Source organism: Pavona decussata, unplaced genomic scaffold, assembly GCF_977016875.1.
Source record: "Pavona decussata unplaced genomic scaffold, jaPavDecu1.1 SCAFFOLD_265, whole genome shotgun sequence".
In the NCBI taxonomy this organism is placed as follows: domain Eukaryota; kingdom Metazoa; phylum Cnidaria; class Anthozoa; order Scleractinia; family Agariciidae; genus Pavona; species Pavona decussata.
Window position 1 is genome coordinate 144,888 of NW_028145667.1, and position 26,116 is coordinate 171,003.

The 26,116-nt window shown below is 38.3% G+C and overlaps 4 protein-coding genes across 12 annotated transcripts in view; 2 read left to right on the forward strand and 2 right to left on the reverse strand.

The window, feature by feature from the left end:
* The window catches only part of LOC146455921 (uncharacterized), a 416,007-nt gene that overhangs the window by 47,377 nt on the left and 342,514 nt on the right, over window positions 1-26,116 (reverse strand). The gene's annotated exons all lie outside the window — the stretch shown is intronic.
* LOC146455926 (peroxisomal N(1)-acetyl-spermine/spermidine oxidase-like) lies at window positions 2,276-4,704 on the forward strand. Its single transcript, XM_085093676.1, has one exon. It carries the CDS (start codon window positions 2,316-2,318, stop codon window positions 3,129-3,131), a length of 816 nt encoding a protein of 271 aa, XP_084949802.1. The 5' UTR covers window positions 2,276-2,315; the 3' UTR covers window positions 3,132-4,704.
* On the forward strand, window positions 7,191-10,909 carry LOC146455927 (uncharacterized). The gene is made up of 3 exons (XM_085093672.1): window positions 7,191-7,474; window positions 7,980-8,232; window positions 9,439-10,909. The coding sequence occupies exons 1-3, from the start codon at window positions 7,200-7,202 to the stop codon at window positions 9,901-9,903; spliced, it is 993 nt and encodes a 330-aa protein (XP_084949798.1). The 5' UTR covers window positions 7,191-7,199; the 3' UTR covers window positions 9,904-10,909.
* Window positions 12,602-25,555, reverse strand: LOC146455928 (ryncolin-1-like). The gene is made up of 4 exons (XM_085093675.1): window positions 25,438-25,555; window positions 18,945-19,068; window positions 17,575-17,650; window positions 12,602-15,776 (listed from the first exon to the last, which is right to left on the reverse strand). The coding sequence occupies exons 2-4, from the start codon at window positions 19,059-19,061 to the stop codon at window positions 15,154-15,156; spliced, it is 816 nt and encodes a 271-aa protein (XP_084949801.1). The 5' UTR covers window positions 19,062-19,068; window positions 25,438-25,555; the 3' UTR covers window positions 12,602-15,153.

Consider the following 26,116-nt stretch of genomic DNA (forward strand, 5'->3'; position numbering starts at 1 on the left):
GAGTGGCTAAAACAAAACGGAATCCTTTTTTGGGGGGTGGGGAGGGGGGTGAGGAGAGGGGGATGTGTAACTCATAAGCACGATCTCAAAAGACTTGCCATACAATCACTTGTTTTATTTAATAACCCCTTGAAACACAGGTTGTGGGCAGACAGCGTTGACAGAGCTTGAAATGCAAGAATTTGGTTTTTTTTTAAGCTTGAGGACTATACCCCTGAAGTGGAGGAATTTTACAGGAAAAGTTACAGTGGCCGCAAGTTGCAGTGGCATCACCTCATGTCCAATGGAGTAGTGGGTTGTTTCTTTAATCTCGGTTTATTTCCAGACTCGGTGTTTCCTTGCTGAACCAAAAACTCAGGCCCGTTGATATCGCGCGAAGTAAATCGGTTCTCCTGGAAATACCATTTTAGTCCCAAAGGGGAACGCTGATTACAGCGGCGTCAGCCCCTATAAGTTGACGAGCGTGTCATTTCCTGGGACTTTCAGTCAACGCGCCCCTGATGGGCTGTTTCAATTGTCGTTTGTCCAAGAGAGAGATGGTGGCGATATATTTTTATACCGCACTTATCACATAGTCTCATGGCAGTCTTACAACAGGGCACAGGGAGCAGAGGAGTTATGCTGGAAATGTCAATAAAAAACGTCTTACCTCTTAAAATTGCATTCTTGTATTTCTTTGCGTGGTTAAAACCTCATTTGCGAACCAAATATATGCATTCATTTGCGATCGGATGCGATCGATTGTTTCGAACCGCCATTGTTTTGAAAAGTGTCGACCGCTGTTTGTTGGGCCAACTGACTGTGGGCGACAAAGATGTCACAGCAGTAGAAAGAGGCGACCAAGTCGAACGTTCAAAGCTATTTTGCTGAGTGTGTTCAAATTGTTTCTCGAAAAAATTGCCTCCCTTGTCAATATATATAGTAAAGTCAGCAGAGCTTAGATCCGCTCGTGCACAACTCAGTACACGACATTAGTGCTGTCGCGTAAATTTAATGCAAATGAGCACTATAGCAAACCGCAAGAAACGAACAATGTAAGTCAATAATTTATTAATTTATTTCTTTTTTCACAACTTTTGTGGACTCCCTGTGGTTAAAGTTAGTGACGTCTGTACCTGCAATTTCCACTGTAATGTGAGCCCATCTTGAAATTCTGTCCCTGGAAACTTGTCCATGAGGGAGAAACCATAGTCTAGTAATAAATTATGGTCATTGGAATTATGGAACTGGCCAAGAATCAAATGTTGTTGCTAGTGCAGATTTCTTTGTAGTAAACCTAACTGGGTACCACAATGTCACTGAATGATTCTTTTTTTTTTTGTGAACCACACACTGTCAATTCCTAAGCCAGCGTAAATTTTGAAATAAGTTTCAATGTATCTGCTTTATATAATTATTTATTATGTTTAAGAGGCAATCAAAAGACTTCAAAATTAAGGCTTGTGATTCAGACTTTATATCTACTGGAAAGCACCATAATTATCTTTTCAGTTGAAAACATCTAGGACGGAAAAAAAAGGGACATTGTTGTTGTTAACAACTGAAAATCAAGCTTACAGAAGCAAAGTCACTTATTTTTAGTGTCACTTTGAATAGCAAAAAAGCATACATGTACATGTATTTTTTATCAATGAAAAGTTTAAAACATTGATCCACTTTTGTTGGCAATCAACTGTTGGATTAATTATTATGGTAATCCAACAGTGCTCAGGAATACCTAGTTTTAATTATCTCCGGCTGCAGAAGGCCAGGATGAAAATGGACTGCAATGTAAAAAAATTGACCAGTTGTTTTAAGATCTTCCAAAACTTATCAAGGCTTGTTCTTCCCTCAAGAGTTAATCACTTGTTATTTTGTTTCTTGGAGTAAAAAGAGAAATATTATTTTCCAGTTATAGCAATAATTTTTTGTGTGTACGTGTACATGTACTTTGTCAAAACCTTGTACAGCTTCCACCAAAACATAGCAGAATGCCTGTAACAATGCCCCTTTAACATCACAGTGGCATTCCAACTGATTGGCCACAAAAGTAAAGTTCAACATAATGTGGCATAAAGATGGCAATCGATTTTGCCGCACCCATACACTGAAAAACTCCAACTAGGGAAAAAATTGACACAGGGAGACGCGTTCCCACAAATTGGTACCCTCAGCTGAGATTAAGCTGGTTTACGGCCCTGTCACCAACTGTTTGATGCATCTCTTTTGGATATTTATTAAGATTCTATTGTGGTTCTAACAACAGTAAAAATATATTTAAAAAGCTGTTTACTGATGATGCTTGTTCTTCATTGTTTTTTAGTTAGTACATAGTAATGTCACTGAAGCCCAAAGTTGTGGTTATTGGTGCAGGGATAGCAGGACTGTCGGCTGCAAGTAAGCTGTACCAGTCTGGGAAAGCTGAGGTGTGCGTCTTAGAGGCAAGTCAGCGAGTTGGTGGTAGAATTCACACTGGCAAAATTGGAGACAATCAGGTGGAGTTTGGTGCCGCATGGATACACGGCACAATTGCAAATCCTATATTTGACCTGGCCTGTGACTTGAAACTGCTAAGCAAGTCAGATATTAACAAGGAATGGGTGAATGAAAACAGCAGAACAAAACCAAATATTGGCAATCAGCTGCAATGGAATATTGATGATCAGCTTCTAACAGAGGTTTGGAAAGTCTTTTATAACCTTATCTCAGAGACTGAAGATCTGTCAAAGATGGAAAGTTTTGCTAAAGATGTGAAGGGTGGTTCTAGTATGACAGTTGGTGATTATTTGAGCCAAGGTTTTCAATCTTATCTTGAATCATGCAACTGTACCTCAGATACCCCAGAAATTAAAGCACTAAAACAAAACTTGTTTTCATTTTTCCAAGAAAGAGAATGTAATTCCACTGGCACTAATTCCTTAAGTGATTTAAACCTTGAAGAATTTGGCGAGTATATTTACTTCGATGGCTCGGATTTCTGCCCTGTTCCTAGTGGTTATGACAACATTGTGGAAGCATTGCAAGCAAAACTTATCACCAGCTGTGTTCATGTTAACCACGAGGTGACACAAATAAAATGGACAGCTTGTGATGAGTCAGAGACTCCAAATGGCCATCATCCAGTGAACGTTGTCTGTAGTAATGGCAAATAATTTGAAGTAGATCATGTCATACTGACAATCTCTCTTGGTGTCCTCAAAGAAAAGTATTTGTCCTTGTTTTGTCCTTCATTGCCAACTGACAAAATCAATGCTATCCATCATCTTGGTTTTGGCTATTTAGGCAAGATCTTTCTTGAATTTGAGGAACGCTTTTGGGCTTCGGAAGAGTATAACATTCATGTAGTTTGGGAAGACAGTGGCAAAAATGAAGTACATGTAGATGATGTTGAACATGAATTGAATCGTATAGAGTGTGATGTGGATGCAGAAACATTAAATTGTCCTTGGGTCCGTCGACTTTATTCATTTTACACTGCTCGTCCTGGGTCGAATGTTCTGATGGCTTGGTTTCAAGGCAATGAATCATCTCACATTGAAAGCATTCCCCCTGAAAAAGTGGGACAGCTCTGTCTTGCAGTTATCAAGAAGTGCACTGCTCTGAATTCTTTGCCACGCCTTGTAAATGTTCATGTAACACAGTGGGTAACAAGCCCATGGACGAGGGGGTCATATTCATTTTTGTCTAGAGAGGCCAGGGGAAGTGACTTTGACTGCCTTGCCTTGCCCCTCCCCTATGGGTCTGATGGTGAGAAGGGTTTCCCTGCTCTTCAGTTAATGTTTGCAGGCGAGGCAACACACCGTCAGTTTTATGGGACTGTTCATGGAGCTTATTTGACAGGAGTTAGAGAAGCAGAGAGGCTTTTAAAATACCTAAACAACTAAGAAAAAATGTTGAGCATTTGAATTTTCATTCTCTGTAGTTGAATTGGTATAATATCACTGTTGTGTTCTACTTTCTTTTGCTTGTCATACCATTTGTGAGCTCTGCTGCTTTGCAACAACTAGAGAATTATAATTAATGTGAAAATGTAACTGCATTGCTATAGCATTCTTGCAAAGCATTGTATAGGCTGTCTTTTAGTAGAATTTGCAAGTTTTAATTTTGCATTTACAAGAAAAGAAGGGCGAGAAGAACATCATTTCTCATAGAGGATAACTGATGAACAAAATGCATCAGAAATGAATGAATGGATGAATGAATGACCGAATGAACGAACAAATAAATGAATGAATGAAAGAATGAATGAATGAATGAATGAATGAATGAATGAATGAATGAATGAATGAATGAATGAATAATTGAATCAGCGAAGAATGAATTTTTGAAATGGATGAATGAATAAACGAACAAATGAATGAATGAATTCGGTAATTGAATGAATGAAGAATGGATTTAGAATGAGCGGATGAGTGAATAAATGAATGAATGAACAAATGAATGAATGAATAAGTGAATGAATGAAGAATGAATTTAGAATGAGTGATTGAGTGAATGAACAAACAAAGGAATGAATGAAGAATGAATTTATAATTAATGAATAAATGAATGAATGAATGAAAGAACTAATGAATAAGGAACGAGGAAGCCTGATTGTATAAGCTGTGTGATTTCTCTCAAGACTTCCTCCCTACTATCTCTGTAATATATATTTTTTGTACTCTTATTTTGCTTTTCTTGTAACGTTTGTGGTGAAATAAACAAACAAACACATGAGTGAATGAATGAATGAATGAGTGAATGAATGAATGAATGAATGAATGAATGAACGAATGAATGAATGAATGAATGAATGAATGACTGACTGACTGACTGAAGAATGAATTAGTGAATGAGTAAATGAAGAATAAGCTAAGAATGAATAAGGGTGAATGAATGAGGTGTGAATTTGAAATAAATTAATGAATGATTTCGTGAATAATAGGAGTAATTTTTGTCCCAAATTAATTCTCATTTTGCCCCATATATAATGAATTGAGTTTACTCAAATTTGAGAGGTGCACAAAAGCAACACAATGAAATGTTCGTCCAGAATTGACAAGGTAGTGAAAAGGGAGTTGCTATGTGGATATGCTGAGGTTAAAATTTGTTTTTGGTCAAAAATTTAAAACCAGTTAACTGTTTCCTTATATTTTACTCAGTCTCAGATTCTGTCATTCATTAACATGATCTGGACCGAAGGAAATACAGTGGAATACTGATTTTTTCTTCTATAGGGAATCTGAATTTGGTTCGAAAAATCGGGAGTAAAAATCTGACCGAAGGAAATCCAAGAGAAACAACTTTTGGTTCAATTAATCGGAAGTTGTAAAAAATCGAGGGCTCGAATGATCAAAATTTCACTGTAAAATCAAACTGGTTTGGAAAATGTCTTCTCCCTGTTTAACCCTTTTTAAAAGCTCTAACAGTGATAAGCATCAAATTTCTCCTTGTAACATCAATGCTTATTCAAACCCTGGGGTCATAAGAATTAAGGATATGATCACCCAAGGTGAATTTTCTTGATATACTTATAACAGTCCGGCACAGTTATCAAATTTGATAACCGCGTGACGTCACAACATGGCGCCAGCTCAGAGCTCGGTGAGTTTTCGGAGAGCGTTCAATAGTTTCGGTAATTTTTCGGTTGTGCTCGCGTTCCATACCCAGAAACGTCGATAGAACAATAAACTTCAAGGCCCTGCAAAAGTGGAGACCATCGGGAAAGAATTATGCGAGATCTTCCCTTGCGATTTGAAGAGGTGGTACGAAATGACAGTCCCTTTCAGGTATGTTTATTGTCTTTGCCATCAATTTTAAGGTAGTTGTAAATTTTTGTGGTACACGAAGAAAAAATGTCGTGATCTTCATTAATATATCTTTCGATTCAACACTTATTTGTCGGAGGGCATGAAGAATTGTAAGAGGGCACTATGATATTTTGATTTGCGGTCTGATTCCGCCACTGACCGCCATTGTTAATTACTTGTGCTTCTAGGATGACTAGAAATGAAGGCAGCATTATGGATTTCCACCGAGAGAAAATAGCTAATTAACCTTTGGAAACAGGGATTCGTTTTAACTTACAATGCGAGTTGCTCTCGGTGGAATATATACCGGAGGAATCTCGATGTCCAAGAGCGCCAAGAAACTGAAAGCGTGTACGTTGAGAGATGTTGCTGGCAAGCAAATAGGCAGAGTACCATACTTTCTCAATAAGAGAAAAAGGAGTTCATGGACTGCGGGAAAGTCTAGTGATGAAGGGTAGGATTTCAAAATTAAGACGGTTATCCAGGAACGATTTTGATAAACAACTCAGTCGAAAATTATCGAACGCTTTGTTCCGGAAATGCCTCTTTGGCAATTACATGTCTTTGTCTTGTTCAGTATCGTTACTAATATGACTGGATACGAACGGAAATAATTCGTATTTTTCTAGGTGGTACATTTAAGCTTACATTTACATGACTGTAATATTTTTATTTCTGTTCTCGTCGTTAGATTAATAACCAGCCAGCCGACAGTAACCACAGCGAGTGATTTCAGAGCTCGGTGATGAACATGAAGGTGACATGCCGGATGTTGAGGTATGCCTTCACAGTACGATTTTACGAATTTCCCAAAATGTAATTATCCTTTTTGATTGGCTAATAGTTTGTTTTGGTCCCGGTTATCAAATTTGATAACTGTGCCGGACTGTATAACTTCTCCCTATTACTTTTATAAGAAACGTATGGGGACAAGATAGGAGAATTTGTTCTTTAAAATTAGGGGTTAAAGAGTTAAGGAAATGATAAGCAAAGGAAAAACGTCGAAAATCACAGCTGGAAGTTTTAAGGATGAATTTTTTAATAATTCAGTCAACAGGTGTGTAAATAGAAATGGTATTTTGTTTTCTTGATATTTAAATTTGGTCGGCATTTTTTTTTATCTTGAGTTAAATAAAGAAAAATTTATGACTTTCTTACAAGGACTGAAAATTGTTTTATTGGCTAAAATAAGTAAAATGGGGTTGACATCACTCGTTGAGTTTTAAAGACATTAATATTTGGTACAAGGGAAAAAGTATCCATTTACAATAAATAAATGATATAATTCTGTTAAATATTTATTCAGCAGAAGAAAAAAAAATAAAACTTAATCTTTGACGAAAGCAGTTTTCCGATTAAATTTGCATTTTTTTGTTCACCTGGGAAACTACAGCTATACGTGTTTCTGATCTCTCGTCGCATGTCTTGGAAATGCAGGGCTCTCCTGAAATCGCGTTGGTTTCATACTCCGCTTTCAAATCTAATCCTCCAAACGAATTTAGACAGAACAAAACCGGGACCGATAACATGAGGCTTCCAGACAGCACACAGGTCACGATAATCAGCGATAAACAAGAGCTTTCCAACACACCAAAGATTAACATCGTGAAGACAGTCAGCGAGCTGGATGCCTTCCGGAATCAGATCTTCAACCGTCCTCTTCTGCTGTTCGTAACCTGCGGCAGGCATGTACCACATGGGCAAAGGTAAATTCTGTTATTTAATAGCTTTTTGGTTTTCATTTTATAGTAGTACACTATTCTTGATAGATGTATTTTGCAATCAGTGACAATGACATACTCGAAAAAAGAACATCCGAGTTTCCCAACAGGAGTGGAACCTGAGACCTTCCGATTACTAGTTCGGATGCTCTACCACTGAGCTACAGGAGAATCGTGGGAGCTAAGGCCATTAAACTAGGTTTATGGGACAAACATCCTGCATACTGCTAGGATTGGAATGGCGATGAGTGGTATTTGTGAAAGAAATGTGAATAAACAATAGATGTATTTTTCAGTCGGAAAAATTGGCAAACTATCCTTATAGCAGATTATTTTATAATAACTTATAACAATATTGTTATACTGTTTTAATGTAGAAAGTCATTCCATTGTTTTTTTTTTTTTTCGCGGTGGCTTTATGCTGACGTTTTCGATTCTAAAGTCAGCGCCGGTCGGAAACTCATTTCATCCCTTCATTTCTATTTACCAGACTGAACAACAGGGGTGAATATCTGAGCATGCGTGACCCTGAATGGTGGATCCAGTCGGATAACTCCCCCTGGCGGAACCCTTATGCCCGGTGGGGAACTGAACATTGCACGTCGCTGTACGAGGAGCGGTACATCAGACCGGAGTTTGTCGTCAGTGTTGACACATCACACCCTGAGGTCAGGCGCACACTGGAAGAGGGACTCAACAAGGCAGAGGACATGTTAGATGAGAAAGCTAGCTTCGCTGTTGAGGTTAGTGCGCATCCATCAGTCTTTGATCGTAGCTTGTTTCAGGAAATGCCGTGCTTGACGAAAAAACAAATGTGAGAGACAAAGGAAAGAGTAAAACCTCGTATATTTTCTCCATGCGAGCCATTGTTTCTTCGCAGTCCACTCGACCGAACATCCGGGACCAGTTGAATAATAGTTAAGGACGGTACTTTTTTGCTGTTGCGCATAACAACAGCGCATCTCGGGATGGGTCAAGAAATACGGGTTTCTTTAAAAACGTTGGCTACATGTACTACAGGTATTTTTGCGCGTTTTATGACAATTCTGGAAAAGTAGGTCTTGCAAGTATTGTTGAAGTCCAAGCCGGGTAACCGCACATTTTCCAGAAATGTTTCCATATTTCCAGATGGAAGTATGGAAAAAATGCCATACATTGTTATGTTCAATTACAGTTGGTTCATTATCTGTGAAAATTGTGTGGCCGCCACCAGTTTTCTTTTTTTATTTCAATAGCCCTTGCTAAGATCTGCTTTTCCCGCAAAAGTAACTCTGTATGAGGAGGCATATTCCTTAACGTCGGAAGCTCCTTCTATAACGAAAAAAATCACCACATTATTTTAATATATAACATCAGAACGCAATTAATCTGGCCCTGGGTTCAGATTTTTGATACCAGGCTGTCTGGAAGAAATTCTATAATTATATAGCAGACTGATCCGTACTTCAATCAGAGGTGATTTGATGAGCCCCTTTGGTTTTTTGACCGCTTGTCCTCGATCGAATCTAACTTTTACTTAACTTTTAACATACATAACCTTTATTTACCCTCGGCAGTGTTTATAGCTCAAGTGCTAGTGGGGCCAAGCATTAAACTTCATAAAGAAATAATACAAATTGAAAAAAACATGGATAAAAATCACAACTGGCAGAAGGCAGACCAGCTGGCTATTTACAAGCGCGGCCGAGGAGTTGAACTCGGGGCTACCGAGAAACAACTCCATCAAGTGGTCAGAGCCGGACTTGAACCCGGGACCTCCGGATTTCAAGTCCGGCGCCCTAACCACTGGACCACGCTGCCTCCCTAATACAAAGGCTTCCAGGTACTCATGAATTTCGAGGACGTTTCCTAATTGCCGCTTCCTGGGTTTAATAATTCGAAAATAATGCCTCTATAAACTCACGGTCAAACCATCAGGCCTAACTCCAACACACTTTGCATTTCAACAGTTTAATTTCAATCCCACGATTCTCCGCTGGTGGAAAACTCAAGGCATCAAACGCTACGACTCGCTGGAATGTCTTGAAATGACGGCAGCTGTTGGAGCGAACTTCGTGGTCACTAACTGTTCCGCTGTTAATCATTTCTTTGATTGTCACCCAGCATGGTGCGCCTGTTGGCCTTGTTACCTGCTGTTTGCAGTTCCCTATAAAATCTGGCGCAACGCGGTTCAAGGTGTGCGTGACATTTCTGTCACGATGGAAGGTAACGCCATTTCCGCAAATCTCGGAACTTCAAGCTACAGCTTGGCTGATCTTCACCAGTCTCCCGTGCATATAAACCAGCCAATTTCAAGTGCGCAAGAAATAGCATCTAACGCGGTGCCGGTGGCTTATGGGATTCCTTCCCATTCGTTTTTCCCTCCGCCCTCCCTGCAGGGGACACTGGGTAATACACGTTTCAAGGCAACCTAGAAGGCTTTACAATCGTACGGCTGGACTTCTAGTATTATTGTACTTGTTGCTTGTATGAATAACATTTGAAAACGTTAGTCTGTCGAATGTCTTAACCTTTTTTGAATTGTAGTTTTGTTCTCCTTGGGAGAATGTTCGAGACCAACAATGGTGTTCTGTTTCCTTGCGGATTCACTAATAATATTTATTTATTTATAACAGTGTTTGTATAGGGTGCTCTCTCACAACATGGTGGTTTTCAGAGGGGCCATGTATATAAAAGTTACGAACAAATAGAGATTTAATTAAATTAGTTAAATTCATCGATACATATATACTAAGAACGCGTATAAATACAGTATGTTAAAAACGAAATTCAAAAAGGATAAAATAGATATCTATCTAGTGATATCTTCCACGGGTTAACGAATATTTCTTTTGGTAGTGAAGAACACACCTATTCATTAATTTGTTACCGTTTTTTAATCACGAGCATATGTTTTGCTTGGCTTTCAAGTGGTATCTCTAGTGTAAACAAGAATTTGACTACGAATTGCGAAAGGAGATCATCATCATCATCATCATCATCATCATCCACACCATCATCATCATCATCATCATCATCATCATCCACACCATCATCATCATCATCATCATCATCATCATCATCATCATCATCATCATCATCAATATCAACAACAACAACAACAACAACAACAACAACCAGACAACAGCAACAAAAACATATTTTACTGATTTAATTATCAAGGTGAAAAATGCAAAGCGTTTTAGTTTATAACATTTGCAGGTTTCTATAACTGTTTATATAATACAACAAAGGTGTTGAAAATTGATCGTCTGAAAAAATAAGTGAAATCCCGAATAGAAGCCCCAGACTATATGTTCAAAGAAATGTTTGTAAACAGCTGCTGTAATTTTCGGGAAGGCTTGGTTTTGGCCCTGGGGCTAGTTAGTGGAGGAACGTCAGAGTACAGGTTTGACTTAGCAATAAAGACAGCTTGACATACAGCTTCAAATACTTTAAGCTAACAGCTTAATACAGCTAAGCCTAACAGTTCACGTCCGGCCTTATATGGAGGAGTGCTCATTCTCGGAGGGATGTATGCGTCTGAGATTGCATTGAAGGGTGTGGGGTGGTGTAATTATAGAAGGGGCTAATAGTCGCAATTCGTTGTAGATTGTGGTTGACCGGCTAATATCGTTTTTGGTATTTGGCGTCTTTCATATATGAACTTAAAAAACTCATTTATAATTCATAAGCCCATTTACCTATCAAATGGTAGATAAAACATCACGTGCAGTGGTTTTAAAACCCGATAAAACGTCCTCCTTATTAGTATGCGGTGTTTAAGTTTTTTTCTCGTATACTAATTTCCAACGTTCACAAAAGCATCGTTGTTAGGAACTCTCTTGACACACGCTTTTCCAGGAATTTTTTTGAAGCCGTTCAAAAGACTCGCAGCACGTGTTTTATCGGGTCTAAAACCACTCGATAGAACACTGCTGCTCGTGTTTTAAACATTACATAAAATCACCTTTAAAAAAAAGAAGAAAAAGGTTTTTAAAAAATCCTGGACGAAACGTCATTTACTGATTTTCAGTTGGCGTGCTAAGCTTGGCCCTAAGGGATTGCTAAGCGAGAACGGATGGAATGTAACGGCTAAGGACGATTAACCGTATTTTCCTACAATAATCGTCGATATCTCCTTCCAAAATTTGCATTGTCTTATTCTATTTGTCTTCATCGGCCGAACTGACTCTTAAATTTAGGAAACGCTGTCCTTCAACATTTCTTCCTATAGCCAAGACAGTCAAACCCAATTGATAAGGATACTACAGAACCGAGGATAGGTTCCGTTTAACATTTGCATCCTTATCTATTGAGTGGGCACTGATAACGACTTAACTTATTGCGGCAGCGACATGATATTTCAGTTCTTTTGTTCATTGTTCGTAGTCACGCACTATGACGTGGACGGATGTCTGAGTTTGGGCCCATCCGAAATCAGTACCACGTGCATTTGGTAGACAACTCGACCCGCGTTGGATATTTTATCTTTTGCTGTGCTACACCGTGCTGACAAGAGCCAACCAGCTCGAAACAGCTGTCCACGGTTGCTGCATTCTATTGATTATCGGTTTGGTCTCTATCATGTCGCTGTAGTGTTAAATTTTCTACGCAGTCCGATTAGCCTTGCAGAAATTTGAGTCATTGATAACGAGCATTGACATTGTAGGAACGGCAACGAAAGTGTCCTTAGTAACAAGTCGCTAATATGTAGTTGTGTGTAAGATGGGAATTGATCGTAGCCATTTGATTCTACGTACTTATTGAGTATTCTCTAGCAAAAAGATTTTGTAAGTAGCAATGTAATGTATTTCGTCACTGCTTAAGTCTCTAAGGGAGGTTGAACAGCTGGATTGAAAATGCGTTCAAGCACAAATCAACCTAACCTATTCCTAAGCGATTTCAACCGTGTTGTGCTTCACCCCCCCACGGCCCCCACAACCCCGCTGTGCTGAGGCTTGACTAAGCTGAGTCAAAAGTAACAAATAACCCTTTGCAGGCGAAATATATTGGAAAACGTCCGTTTCTTGACTTAACAATAAAGTCTCCTGAGCAAAAGAATGTTGTTACTAGACACAAAAGCACCCGTTGGCTGCGAAGAGGAGCTGAGACAAATAGAGCACACAGCACTTGGGTCTAACGTAGACTTTAATTTGTAGCCAAATATTAATACCCTTTATATAAGCCTAATCACAGAACTTAACCAAACATTTTAAAGCTCTATTGGACACTATATTCAAGCTTTACAAAATTAATTAGTCTCAAAACTAAACAGGTAGATAACAGTTTTTAAATTGTTAAAACACCGAAAAGGCTCTCACAGTTTGCAGTTAAATTCGACGCTAATTACAATTATGGTCTAATCTAAACAATTTGTTGCGTGACAGGTCTGATACAAGTTAGAGACTTGGCTTCTTCGTTGGTTTTTCTGTTTTAACAGCAAAGCGAATAAACAAATAATCATAATTTACTTCCCTCGCATTTCGGCAGGGTACCCTATTCAGCTCAATGGCTGGTATTCAGAATTCAGAGGGGCCCCATTAAGCCTCAAAATAAAACTAAGAAATTACATTTGATTTACTAAAACTAAATTTCACAGTTAATACTTACCTAAACGTGCAAACGAAGGTTTTCGCAAGCCGAGAGAAGGTTTGAACATTATCAACGTTACCTATTGTATAAAGGAAGTGCATTATATAATTTGGGCGCCACTTAAAATGAAAGAATGTTTACCAAAAGTGCAATTGACCAGTAAAATGCTAGTTGCTGTGCATGGTTTTAAAGTAGTTATGTATTTTACTAAATCTTGCGAAGTATCAAAGACAGTAGTTAGGAGCTAACTATGTCTGTACCTCAACTAAACATCACATGCGTCTTCTATTTGACACCCTTATCGAAAGTCGTCGTGCGAGGTTTTTCAGGGTATGATAATTTGTGCTTTTAATTTTTGGGGAGCATTGTGATAACCAACAGAAGTCAATTAGTAAAACAAATAGTCTAAATGGTAAGACTTAAATAAGTCAATTGGTAGAACGCCATACACTACGTAATTGGCGACCCTTACCAGCATTATTGGTTCTGAGCATTGCTTTTGATCATATCCCATTTCCCAGCCTAAATTTTGCTCCAATCTCAAATTTAATGACCAAATCCCATTCCCTGTGCAAAAAAAGGCAAGTCCCAGTCTCAATTTTACCCCTTCGGCACCGTCAAATGAATTTCATATCTTTGTCTTCCTAACACAAGCACAGCGATGACAAAGTTTTAATCCCCTTACATGCAAAGGATTCTTGCGTTTGTAAAAACGAGATCCTGGCTATTCAATTATTGAATTTTGTTACGCATTTTCAAGCTGATTTAATACTCGGTAAAAGAGAAAAAAAAAACAAAGAATAAATGACGTGCAGCCGATTCTTTTGAGTCCACTTCTCGGTGTTTGGATATCTGTTCTGTCTGGACACCAGATACGTCCTCGTTGCAAGCAGATTCTCACACGGGATTTCAGCCTTCATTACACTACTCTCAATACCTTAATTACGGCTGGGCTAGCGCAGACAAACCATTTGCAATAAATACAAAACCCGCGTGAAAATAATCTGCCTCTTTTCTGAAATTTTTATACTAACAATAAAACTTGCTTTCTTTATACGAGAGCGGTGTGGTATCTACCAAATCACCGGGCGACAGTGTTGTATGCACTGTCTCTAATAGTTATGTTATGAACCTTATGCCAAAATGGCTTCTATTTTTATATTATTTTCTTTGCTTTCAAATTAGCCATTCTTGCTTAGTCTAAGGCAAAATATTGTTTTGATTTTTGAGCTTAATAACGAGGTAAGAAGGGTTAGTTTGAATGGGAACGTAAGAATGTTACAATGATAGCCATTTTGGAATAAATTCCATGATCTTTATCTTTTGTGCTAACGCCTTGTTATATTGTCAAAATTGATACTTATACCTCATCGTACCATTTTGATACGCTTCGGCGGTAAATCAGGTAAGTTTGGTCGAGCCATGGTTTGTATTGTCGAGCCAAAATACGCATTGAGAGACCAAATGACCCTGATGTGCCGCCGAAGCGTACCAAAAAGGTACGATGACGTATTTACCGTACCCAAATTCAGTCCAGAATCCAGTGATTTTTTTTTAGTAGTTACGGTAAAAAACCTATCAGACATGCAATCGTGCGGCCTGCGAGGAGAATAATATGAGTCAACAAACGGCGCAAACAGCTAGTGATGAATGGAAAAAAAATTTAGTTGGAGTTTCATTTTCGAAATTTTTAAAATCCAAATTGAGCAAAAAATTTGGAAACTCCGACTCAATTGCTTCAGTCTTAACTTTGCAGTAATTAACTAACTTTTCAGCAAGTGCCTTCCAATTTAATTTTGGCGGGAAAGTTTTTGCTCTTTTTACGACTGGGAAAAAACAGCTAAATCTTAAACTAGGAGGTTTCTGCTTTGTTGGTCAAACCTCTTCTTAGTGTATCTTACGGTAACATTACTTTACTTGAAAGTCACCATAATATCGTTCGATATCAAGTCAATGACTTGATATCGTAGGATATCAGGATAGTAGACTGGGCTTCTGATTGGCTAATTGCGAATTTGGGTACGGTAGGTTAATGTATCTCTCGCTGTCTCAGAATATGAACCAACCCTAAAACGATACCTGCTTTCTTTCTACGATGGCCTTAGTTTCATATCGGTGAATTTGAGACTACCAGAACTAAATTTGCTCCAATAGGGGCCATTAGTACCTGTTCCTTGCCCATATTTTCCATTCAGATTGGAGTAAGAGCAATCATTGTACCACCAGGCCCCAGTTTGCATTACAGCACAGTTGTAGGGGTTAAACGAATCATGATCTCTATCTTTTGTTGTAAAAAACATGTTATTGTGATATGTTAAAGCATCTCCCGCTGCCCCTGAATATGAACCCACATCAAGTCGATACCCCGCCTGCTCATCGCCAATGCTGAACCTGCCATATTTAGCATAACCTCTCACTCCGTTCCAGTCCTCCAGCTCCACTCGCAGAGAGCTGGTTCTAGAAGCCGTCAGCCTGTGGATCTTGTCGTTTCCTAACCAGAACTCAGCCGTCAGTTGACCAAAGCCTGTTTTGTAATCGTTCCATCCCCGATAGAAGTCAACCGAGCCGTTTTGTCTTCTTTGGAACACAGTCCATCCTCCACCGTCAGTGCGCATGTCACAATAGACATTGAAGTATCCTTTACCGTCTGGGTTCACAGAGTACACTCCGTTTTGAGTATGGCCTGATTTCAACAACGACAAGCAATCTCGATCTATGGAAAAGTAAAATCATGCGATCATAACAATGTGTAATTTAAAATAGATAATAGTAAGAGGAAATGAAATACTATACTAATCTGGAAGTAGCGAGGACACTATGGAAAGACAATCTCTTGTCTGTTTACAATTTTAGTTCGTACTGCAGATTTTAGGGGACACTGCTTCTTGTGGTTGCCTGTGTTGTAATTTTATTAAGCGTTCTATCTTGGTGAGTATCAGTAGGTTTCTAGTATTTTACAGTTAAGTGCGATATACTTTACTTTAATAATTAATTTAGCCTTGTAAAATTAACCGTAATCCAGCCTTAAGGTTGCAATTGTTTTCACAACAGTGTACTAATACTGAGTGCTGATACAACCAAGATGGAGTACAGCGTTTGTCGCGTTTATCACGCATCATTTTATGCAGTCCACGGTAAATTCTTCTACTTAATCTTTCATCCGCAGAGCATATACATGTTACACATGTATTTCATAGTAAATATTTCATATTCATTTATTCTTCACGGGTATATTATGAACTCAGAACATGACCAGCTTCCAGTCGGCTTGATAGCTCAGTTGGTAGAGCACCGGCTGCACCGGCATCGCAGAGGTCATGGGTTCAAATCCCGTTCTTGAAAGCCCGAATTTTTTTTCAGTTTTTTTTCGCAACTTACTAGTGTGGTTGCGTATCATAACTGCGAGAACCTTTTCTTCTATTTGATATTTACTGATGGTTGGACAAAATTTTGAAGAAGGCCAAGTTGACAACGAATTGAAAAACCAATTATCAATACCATAGCACAAAATAAGACGCAAATTGATTGCAGGCACCTTCAGTGTTTTGTACAAACAGCACAAGGGCGCATAGAATGAGGAAAAACTGCAACGGGAGATGGTACTTGTCACGCATCTTGCATCAGCTGAAGATAAAGCTTGTCTTTGTGGATATTACATCAATGGTAGTGCGTGTTGGAATGATATCTATCTCGAGAACATTTTCTCTGATACTGATACTCATAAGTCCACTCAATATGCATTTAATACTTGATGTTGGACCATTTGATGGAAACTGATGCCTTGTTGACTTTATTTTTGTTTCAAATTGTATTTTGTACCAACTTGTTCTATTGTCTCATTGCTCAAGGTCGTGAAAACAAAGGAAGTCTGCTTACTGACAACAATGGTTAACCTTTAGTTTGGCGAGGTGTGAAGAGTAAAAGAGTAAAGAGTGAGTGGGTGAAGATTGTTAATATTCGTAACACAAACTTATCAATATATACGTAAAAATGTTGTTAATTTAATTTTTGGTCTATCCGAAATCGCCTGTTTACTTGGAGAACATTTCGGAGTTAGCGTGAAAACAAACAAAAAAACAAACAAACAAACAAAAAAATTGGCGGTCATTTCGGGGTCAATAATTTGGAGCTCAGTACGGCGTTAGCATGATTTTGGAAGGGTTGAGGAACTGAACGAGGCGTCACGGCTAAGACATATCAACGGGTGCCGGTTTTATATCGAACAGTGAATGAAGGTAAATACTGATGATATGTATTCTGATACTCTACGATGCATTGTGGACAATTGCAAAATAAGTAGTTACAATTGGAATGTAAATTTTCCCAGATACTTTTTATCGGGTTCAACCAAATGCCTTTCATTCATCTCTTTTTCATTCACAGGTAAACTCATGGGGTCTTTCGTCATCTTATGTTGTGGGACAAATAATAGGGCCTATTTTTCGTGTTATTTGACATAGTGTTGTGCTTATGAAGCCTATAAACGAACGCCGAAAGCTGAAACAAATTACCTTCTCCTCGACGCACGAGCTTTTCCGGGACATGCATCCCGCGCTGGATAGAAAGCCGGGAGAAGTCCTTGTGTGCCTGAATATACAAAAAAAAAGTATGTTAGCGCCAGATTTCTGGAGCAAGAGTTTTTCAAAGTGAGATTCTGGCATCCCACAGAAACCCCATTTACACTACAGAAAAAATCGGCAAGGCAAGGATGAAAATCGGCAAGGATAACTTTCATTTTCGGCAAGGCAAGGGTAAAATGTGCAGTTTACACACATCCGTTTTACCCGCTTGTTCGTTTGATTTTAGGCAAGGATATTTTCGTCCAGGCAAGGCTACTAAATTGAAAGTGAGCATGCGCATATTGCTAATTCAAGATGGCGTCCACAGTCTGCTTGACTTATTTGGACTTATTGCAAACAAAACTGAAGGAAACAAGGCGGGAAGAAACGTCCACCGCATGAACGAAATGCAAAATTAAGCATGCTAAGGTACTGGTGCAGAAGGAAACAACTGTTGCTTATCATGTTGTCGATAATAACATTGATAAACCCTTGAATTGTTTCTTCAGCCTACAAGTTCAATCTTTTCTCAGTACTTCTTCCTCCGACCATTTTCTTCCACTCGTTTTCGTGGCGGCCGCCATTTTGAAAGTACTCAATTACACGCAAGTGCCGTAGCTTTGTGACATGCGCAATATGGTCACAAAACGTGCTCAAGGCAAGGATGAACGTTTACACACCTCATGAAACCGGCAACGTGCCGGTTTACATCCTTACCTCGCCTATTTTTCCAAAACAGGACAACTTCTGAACGTGGTCCCAAAACTGAAAAATAAATTGGCAAGGCATGACAGGCTTTCACTTTTTACACTGCACATTTTACCCTTGCCTTGCCGAAAATGAAAATTACCTTTGCCGATTTTTATCCTTGCCTTGCCGATTTTTTCTGTAGTGTAAATGGGGTTAGAATTAAAGAACGTCTTTCAGGTTATTTGCGTGGAGCCCTAACAACTAGCATCTGTAAAAGTTTGGAGTCACTTTTTGAAACGAAGACCCGTATGCAGCAGCCACTCAAAAGAGACTCGAACCAGGGCGCAAAGCATAAAATGAGATTCGTTTACCGCGTTTTCTACCAGGCTTGTTGTCAAGCTCTACATAATGTGTGTAATATATTCGTCTTTTCTCAAGACAAATGGCGCTAATTAGACAAACAATGTATTGCACAGAATTCTTTTTCTTATTTGGTCTAAAGCGTCACTTACAACTAGCGATCTCTGCCTGGGTTTCAGCTTACATTCTTTCTTATTTTTCAGGAAAAGTATCGCGTTAATGTGTTTGCTACCAAAAATGTTGGCATCATGTGCATCATAATATATTCTTACCTTTCTTTCTGAATTAAATTCAGGATGATCATGTTTCATTGGAGATGCCAATGTTGCAATGTTGAATGTCCCCAAAATTATCAACACAGTCGAGATGATCAGGTTCATCTGCTCCATTTTGTATCTACAACAGAATCAAGAAAGCATTCGCTTTAGTAAGTAGCCTCAATCAAGTTAAACGGCTCATTCCTGATGGACCGTGTTACTCTGGCATCAGGAACATGATAAGACAAGACTTCCCGGGCTCGACCTCCATGTGCAAAAACGCTTCTTCACTATGGCATTCCTGGTATGTTTCTTAACCCAGTAATCTTGGAAATAAACTACGCTTTGAAAATTATTGGTCAACCAGTGTAGCCCTGAATGAATGAATAAATGAATAAATGAATGAATGAGTGAATGAAAGAATGAATGAATTAATGAATGGATGAATGAATGAATGAATGCATGAATGAATCTATGAGTTAATGAGTGAATAAGTGAATGAGTGATTGAGTGAATGAGTGAATGAGTGAATGAATGAATAAATAACGTAATGAGTGAGTGAATGAATGGGTAAATGAGTGAATGAGTGAATGAGTGAATGAGTGAATGAGTGAATGAGTGAATGAGTGAATGAGTGAATGAGTGAATGAGTGAATGAGTGAATGAGTGAATGAGTGAATGAGTGAATAAATGAATGAATAAATGACTTAATGAGTGAGTGAATGAATGGGTGAATGATTAATTGAGTGAATAAGTGATTGAGTGAATGAGTGATAGAGTAAATGAGTGAATGAGTGAATGAATGATTGAATGAATGAATAAATGAATGACTTAATGAGTGAGTGAGTGAATGAGTGAATGAGTGAATGAGTGAATGAGTGAATGAGTGAATGAGTGAATGAGTGAATGAGTGAATGAGTGAATGAGTCAATGAGTGAGTGAGTGAATGAGTGAATGAGTGAACGAGTGAATGAGTGAATGAGTGAATGAGTGAATGAGTGAATGAGTGAATGAGTGAATGAGTGAATGAGTAAATGAGTGAATGAGTAAATGAGTGAATGAGTGAATGAATGAGTGAATTAGTGAATGAGAGAATGAGTGAATGATTGAATGGGTGAATAAATGAATGAATGAATGAATGAATGAATGAATGAATGAATGACTAAATGAGTGAACGAATGAATGAGTGAATAAATGAATGAATAAATGAATGAATGAGTGAGTTAGTGAATGAATGAATGAATGGATGAATGAATGAATGAAAGAATGAATGAATGAATGAATGAATGAATGAATGAATGAATGAATGAATGAATGAATGAATGAATGAATGAATGAATGAATGAATGAATGAATGAATGAATGAATGAATGAATGAATGAATAAATTAATGAATTAATGAATGAAAGGCTGGATGGATGGATTGACGGATGAGTGACTGATTTGAATAAATTCTGAATAAGATAGACGAATAAATGAACTACGGAATAATTGAATGAATGAGAAAAAAAAATTGGAGTGTAGCAAAAAAGGCCTATGTTATCCACGAACGATACGAAAGTCAAAACTCGAATTCTGGGAACTGAATCGAACAAGAGTTTGATTGCCTGCAGTCATGAGGTCTTCAATATCTATCATATGTAGGTTTCTTGTGGGCACTTCTCTAACAACTGAAAAGACTAAATCTTACAAGGAGGAAAATATCAAGACACCCAGTGTACGATTTAATGTAATTTAACAGGCCAAGAAAATAAAAAGGAGTAAAACACTGGCAAACATCAAAAGTCTATTTTTTGATTAAATAAGAAGAGGAAAAGAGGAAGCCTATTTTTTGAGTCAAACAGTTCTTTACTAGATGGCAGTATGCCTAAGATATCTTTAAACACGTTATCCGATCGTTATCAATCTTTACCTTAGTCTATTTTTAACACCTGAATATTGGAAACGGACGAAAACAATGGGTAGAAACTGAACAAAAACAAAAGAACAGATACATGTTTCCTACACAAGAAAAACCTGGATCTAAATGATCAACAATCAAAATGTTTGTCGCGCTTCGCTAGATTGTCCTAACTTCAGAATTTGTCTACCCAAAAAAATCCCCACTTTTTTTAGCATGCCCAAAAAAATTCCTCAGTGTTTTTGCATCGGCAAATTTTGGTCAAAAAAAAAAAACAACTATACATAAACAAATACAAAAAGCTCGCATGACTGTTATAGTGTCTCTTCATCCTGTCTTCTGCGACAACTTTACAGGAAGATATTCATTATGACATCTACAGCATGTCTTGTCCTTAGCACATTCTTTGCTTTCTATTGTACCGGAACAGCCCTACGTAACAGACCTCGTGGCATCAGACTTTTCGCCATATTTTTGTGCAATTGATATCTCAAAATGACTGGCTTGAAAGGCCTTGAATAACGTGACCTATAGAGTGTGTGCACGGCGGCCATGTTGGAGGACTAAAACAATAGAAGATATTTGCAAAAAAATAGAATATATTTCCCAAAGGAAAAGCAATGTATTGTTTCGGTCCTCCAACATGGCCGCCGTGCACACACTCTATTGAATAATTCTCTCTGGATTAGATGAGCGTGGAGTGCCGGTAATTACTTTTCAAATAGATTGCAATCTCAAAAATATCCCGTAATATCACACAAGCAGTAAATTGCGCTTATGTTATTGTTGATTTGAGCTGATGAAAAATACAATATTCAGGGGAAAGCATTTGTTATCCACCTTTTCTTTGAAGACAGAAACCGTTTCTACATGATTGTTTTTCTATAGTAAACGTGAGACATCTTTATCTATCTTGGCCCGCGGGGTCATAGACTAATTTAGTTGCCAAATTTTCGGTCAAACAAAACTAACCTTGAGGAACTAAAAAAAGCTAGGTAAATGAAAAACGATAAAACCTTTAGAATTTTTAAAGTGTTAGTTATGAATGATGAAATATGAATGGTTGAAAAACTTGGAAAGTTAAAAGATGCACAAACGACGCTATAATAAAGGACATATAAACAGATTAAGTTTCTTCGCATCTGTTTATCGCATAAAGTTTAAGAGTCTTCGCCTTGGAAATACAAAATGCCTCTCTAGGTAAGCGAATGCCGTTTCTGTTAAAGTTGATAAATTCTAGAGGAATAAGTCTTATTTTTAGCCATTTGTGTCTTGCATCTGACATCCTGAATGTGACACGTCATGTAGTGAACTTTAGACTCGGCGCCTCACGGCGGGGATGCACAATCTGCGAGCCAGCGAGGCCTTCGAGGCATGCGAGGCAGACATGTGAGGTACTCAGGATAGCCTAAAAAACACTCAGGTTAGCCTAAAGAGCACTCCGGTTGGCCTAAATAGCACTCAGGTTAGCTTAAATAGCTCCTCGGTTAGCTTAGCGGTTAGCAGTTTATGTTGGGGCTGTTCATGCCTCGCATGTGTTGTTCATGCCTAGCATGCCTAGCATATTGTATACACTCCTCACGGCTCGAGTACAAAGAACACCACCGAGAATTTATAGAATTTTATAACGCGACGAGAACTTAACTCGTGCCAGTCGAGAACAAAAAACGAGATTGAGAACAATAACTCGTGGCCCGAGGTCTTATCTCTCGGCCCATCGCGACCCCAAAAATAAAAAAGAATTTGCTACAGAAACCCTAACTCGTGCCGCCTTACGGCCCGAGTAATTAAACATGTTCAAGCGTCATCTTCATGATTTTACTGGCCTCGCGGATATTGCGCCAAGCAGAGGCTTGAGGAGAAGCCTCGACATTTCAATCGCGCGAGTGCATCATGAAGGACATTGTTAACATCGAAATTCTCCCCTTTGTTTATCAACGGTCTCATTAAAAGACCAATTCTTGCATAAATGACTCTTTTAAGTCTCTCTTCTCTATCCAATCACTGATTCAACTCACCAGTGTGGTTCAAGTATTTATTTATTTATTTATTTATTTATTTATTTATTTATTCACCACGACATACAAACATAGAAAGTTACAATGAATAATAGACTAGGATTACAAGTACATAAGTTTAGAGTAAATAAAAATAGTAAAAGAAGTAAGAAGTGGCGAGGAGACCTCAAGAAACCCCCGGGCTTATACTGAGAGGTCTCCTCGGAGATATGTTGGGACTTTAAGACCAGTAAAGACATTGTGTTGAGATTTTATAACATACGGTGGTGGTAAGACTATAAAAACATAACAGAGTCGGACGTTTCGTGCAATTAACTGAGGAAATCAAGAAGCTTTCTTTTGAAGGTGGATAGACTAGGGGAAGACGTAATTGATAATGGCAAAGCATTCCATATTTTTGGCCCTCTATAGAGTATAGTAAATTGCTTGATATTAGTTCGCCAGGTGTGAGGTCGAAAATGAGCTGAGGTTCTGGTATCATAATTATGAATTTGACCACCAGTCGGAAATAAATTTAGAAAGGGCGAAGGCAGCAAACGTTGGTGATAGGAAAACATAAATTTTGCAATACAAAAGGAATTCACTTTAAGAATATCTAGGATATTCAATTGTGCAAATAAAGGTGCAGAAGGTGCAAGGTGATTAGAATTTGTCATAGCTCGCACAGCTCGTTTTTGAAGAAGAAAAATGCGATTTAAGTTTGTTACATAAGTAGAAGACCAAACTGTAGTACAATAAGTTAAATAGGGATAAATTAAGGTATAATACAAAGATTTTTTAGTGTTTGATGACAAAAGGAAACGAAATCTGTACATTATACCAACGGACTTAGAGATTTTCTTGCAAATATAACTGATATGCGATTTCCAGGTGAGACCTTCATCAATATAAATACCTAAGAACTTAACTTCTGTTACTTGCTTGAGGGGTATACTGTCAAGTGAAATTTGGGAGCTCATGCGGACAGATTTTTGTTTGGGTTTATATATAACATAATTGGTTTTCTTTATGTTAACAGAAAGTTTGTTTGATTTCATCCATAAGCTGATCTTAGTCAGTTCACTATTCATTACAGAGGCAACATGATCAGGGTCTGAATTGGAGTAAAAGATACTAGTGTCATCTGCAAAGAGCAGGCATTCTGCCAGTCTGGTTGTTTTGGGAAGATCATTGATATATAATATGAAAAGTAAAGGGCCTAATATGGAACCCTGTGGAACACCGCATCTAATTATCTGTTCGGAGGAACGGGTATCGTTAATCTGGACGAATTGGGTACGGTTGGAGAAATAACTTTTAATCCATTGCAATGCTAGTCCACAGACACCATAATGTTCAAGTTTCTAAAGTTTCTAAAGTATGTTAAGGCTTGGCTTAGGCAGACCAAAAAAAAAAAAAAGCAATTGCAACTCTAGAGAAATTAATTGAAAAACCACAAAACTTGGTAGTGAGCAGAAGTTGATGGCCGTAACTCACTTCTAACTTCAAAACTTGAAATTATATATCACATGACTTCTTTATAATTGTTTTCTTTACACAAAGAGAACATTGGAAAATTGGCCATGCCACCGAGTTTATATATAATGAATATAAATTGAGACGTTTCTCTTATTGTATGGTTGAGGAATTGTATAATAATAAAAGTCACGTGCATTATTAATCTTCCTAATAACGTTGCATTAAAACGAAAAGCGATTCCATTCAGGGCATATTTAATTAGTGACTTTGTGGTAGAAGCTACAAACACATATGCTGATCTTTTAGTCGCAATGAACTAGTCTTTGCCTATCTGATAAGATCTTTTGACTCCTGCCGCTCTCGAAACGCTTGGAGAGAAACCACGCTGATGTCCACTCTCTAGGGCATATTTAATTAGTGACTTTGTAGTAGAAGCTACAAACACATACGCTGATCTTTTAGTCGTGATGAACTAGTCTTTGCCTATCTGACGAGATCTTTTGACTCCTGCCGCTCTCGAAACGCTTGGAGAGAAACCACGCTGATGTCCACTCTCTTGGTTTCTCCGAGAATCTCTGCATTCACTACTGTTATACTTGGTTACGATTAACTGGCCATCCACACCCCAAAACATTAATGAATAGTTTCGGTGCAATACTTTTCGGCTGCTACTGATGCAATTTAAAAAGTTGGCTTGGAATTTTTTAAATTTTCACTCGAAGATAAACCACATTAGGGGGCGTTGTTCATCCACCAGCTGTTGGGAGGCTCACTAAGCTAAGCAGAGAGGTAACGGGAATCTTCGTAGGCCTTCTTTGTTCACAAGATACTTCTTCTTCTGTCATCTATTCTAAAACTGTTCTATTGACATCAATTCTACAAGTATCCCTCAAATCCCGCCTTACTTTATAGTGTACTAAAAACATGTTTACGACTGTATGTCAACCATGGCCAGGTGGTCCCTACCGGAAAAAAGAATTGATTTTGCCAAAATACACCAACAGGAAAGAATAATACAACTGTGACCCTGCATAATCTTGACGAGATCAACGCTCTTCCCCGGCTCAGACGCTTGAGTGAGAATACAAGAAATTACTGACAATGCATCCGCCAGTTACTTAAAAGCGCTTACCTTTCTGGGCGGTAGTCAATTTTCTTTCTCAGTGTTTTACGTCAGATCGGGCTCCAACGTAGCTCTTCTGCTCCAACTCTCCTTACAACTTATCCGCTTTTACCCACTTGGTCAAAATTATGGTGCGTCACAATGTTATCTTTTAATGGAACAGTGGAAAAAGGCTAACCAGTGACTGATGGATCAGAAAAACAAGTCTTATTATGTAAAATTCATAGATGGTATCGATCGTATTCATCTGATATAGAAAATTACCTTGACGTGATGAGGCAACTTTAATAAATAAATAAACACGAGTTTTACACGTGTAAACGAAAATAACAAGAAACTGACCAAGTACAATTTTACAAAAGAACGCATCAAAAGGACACACGAAATCACAATATCTTACAACAAGAACTAATGTCCGCGCCCTGGGCATATAAAAAAAAATTGCAGGATAAAGCTTACTAGGGTCTTACTAGTACACGACCGAAACAATAGGCCTTAGCACGGTTTTTGACGCCATTTTGACTGGTAGGCAAACACGTCTTGAAATAACATTGTCTGTATATGGAAATCCGATGTCAAATAATTTTAATAAAACATCGCTTCTTCATCGCTTCTCCTAAAGGTCCTGCCGCATGATAAGCCACTTGTCAGTTTTTAAATCACTAAAGTGTTATATTTCCCTCGTATC